The sequence below is a fragment of the Triticum dicoccoides genome, chromosome 2B (assembly GCF_002162155.2).
Source record: "Triticum dicoccoides isolate Atlit2015 ecotype Zavitan chromosome 2B, WEW_v2.0, whole genome shotgun sequence".
NCBI classification, from domain to species: domain Eukaryota; kingdom Viridiplantae; phylum Streptophyta; class Magnoliopsida; order Poales; family Poaceae; genus Triticum; species Triticum dicoccoides.
The window spans coordinates 272031220-272032758 of record NC_041383.1 but is presented as its reverse complement, the minus strand read 5'-3'; the positions used below and the strand labels follow the sequence as shown (position 1 = coordinate 272032758).

General features: G+C 38.0%; 1 protein-coding gene across 2 annotated transcripts in view; it reads left to right on the top strand.

The window, feature by feature from the left end:
- Positions 1-845, top strand: part of LOC119363494 (trafficking protein particle complex subunit 5-like) — a 6142-nt gene extending 5297 nt beyond the window's left edge. Inside the window, exon 9 of one of the 2 annotated variants that reach the window (XM_037628864.1) lies at positions 552-845. In XM_037628864.1, the coding sequence (XP_037484761.1) occupies positions 552-581 (30 nt within the window). In that variant the 3' untranslated portion in view covers positions 582-845. The remainder of the gene's footprint in view (positions 1-551) is intronic. The other variant, XM_037628863.1, reaches the window with a different exon arrangement.
- The last annotated feature ends 694 nt before the right edge of the window (positions 846-1539 follow it).

Sequence of the window (1539 nt, the reverse complement as noted above, 5' to 3'; positions counted from 1 at the left end):
CCAGTTTGGTGCCCTTTTTCCTTCTCTCTCTTGTCCGGCACTGACCGGGCTGCCCGCCCAGACGTTTGGGGGCAGTTTGAGGGGTCCGGTTGTAGATGCTCGAAGTGCCTAAAATAGATGTAACTAGAGATGATACCCCCCACACATTGCTGTGGGAGTTGGCTGCAATTATTTCAATGAGATTCGGTTGTATGAAACATTAGTTGGATTAATAATATGAGAATTACTGAGCTAATATAATTTGTTGTATTTTATTATTGTATAGTTGTAGAATATTTATTAAATATGAGTCGCATGCATGGTGTATGTTAAGGTGTGTTTACTAGCTAAGCACCCCAACCGAGAAGAGATCCTCTTTAGAAATATGTGGCAGGTTCTAGATAATTGACGTTCGATTGTAATCGGCTGAACAGGATATAATGAGCTAGTGCCCAAATTTGTTGTCACCTGTAGTAGAGATGAAAGATGAAAGGCAGTAAGAAATGGAGTATTTGTGACTAATGTTTTAGATTGATTGAGGTGACCTTTTCTGAATAAATGCTCATTTTCAGGTTTTACGTCGGGAATCAAGACTTGGCTGAAATGCACACCAGGCTATTTCTTCTGTTCTGTTTGCAAGATGAATCCATTTCAAATATGTTTTGTTCTTGATTTATGTAATACTAATATATTGGTAATTTTCCATCGAAAAGGTATACTGGTAATTTTGAGAATATAAGCAGTAGCCTCATTTTATGAGTGTCCGACACGGGAATACTAGCAAAATGTATGTGCAGAAGAGAAACATCAAAAGGATTAGAAGAGCCCACGGGGAAGTTGGAAAGTGGACTAGTTGCTTTCCTGCATGTTATGGCCTGTTTGGTTATCTACATCGTTTTTGGTCTATTTATCCGTGGCTGAGTTTAGCTGGCTGAGGGAATACATGCAAAAAATCATGTTATGCACAGGTGCAAAACATGGTGTTTCGTTGTGCACGGTCTAATGTTCTGGCACCCTTTCTCATTAATAAGGTGACCTTACAACACATTCTATATATAGCTAAGAGTCATCCCCGCTAGCTTATTTATCTTAAAATGCAAACATGCCATCTCACCATATAATTATCAATGGGATAAGGCACACCTCAACATTCATGCATGGGAAAAGACCCACCACAACATTCAGCCATGCATGATTTTTTTTCATTTAATTATTTTACTTATATTCAATAAATATTGTTACAACTATAGGTAATCAAATATAATAGGTTATGTATTTTTTATTTTTGTTGTCATGTTATCAATCCAAGTTTACCATGTCAAGTTAACATTGTTTCAGTCCTAGTTAATAACAAATGTCAGAAAAAATAACAGTCATATGATCCAATGGAGGAAAGTTCATCGATGTCGAAGAAGGTGGAACTTCTTCCTTGTGTTACCTATGTTGGCCCACGTTGCCTCAGCCCACTCTAACCTTTTGCTCCTCCAAGTTTCATTAACATGTGCCTCCACGCCATGGTAGGAGTCAATGATCATCATCATTCGTCACATCCTTATATGG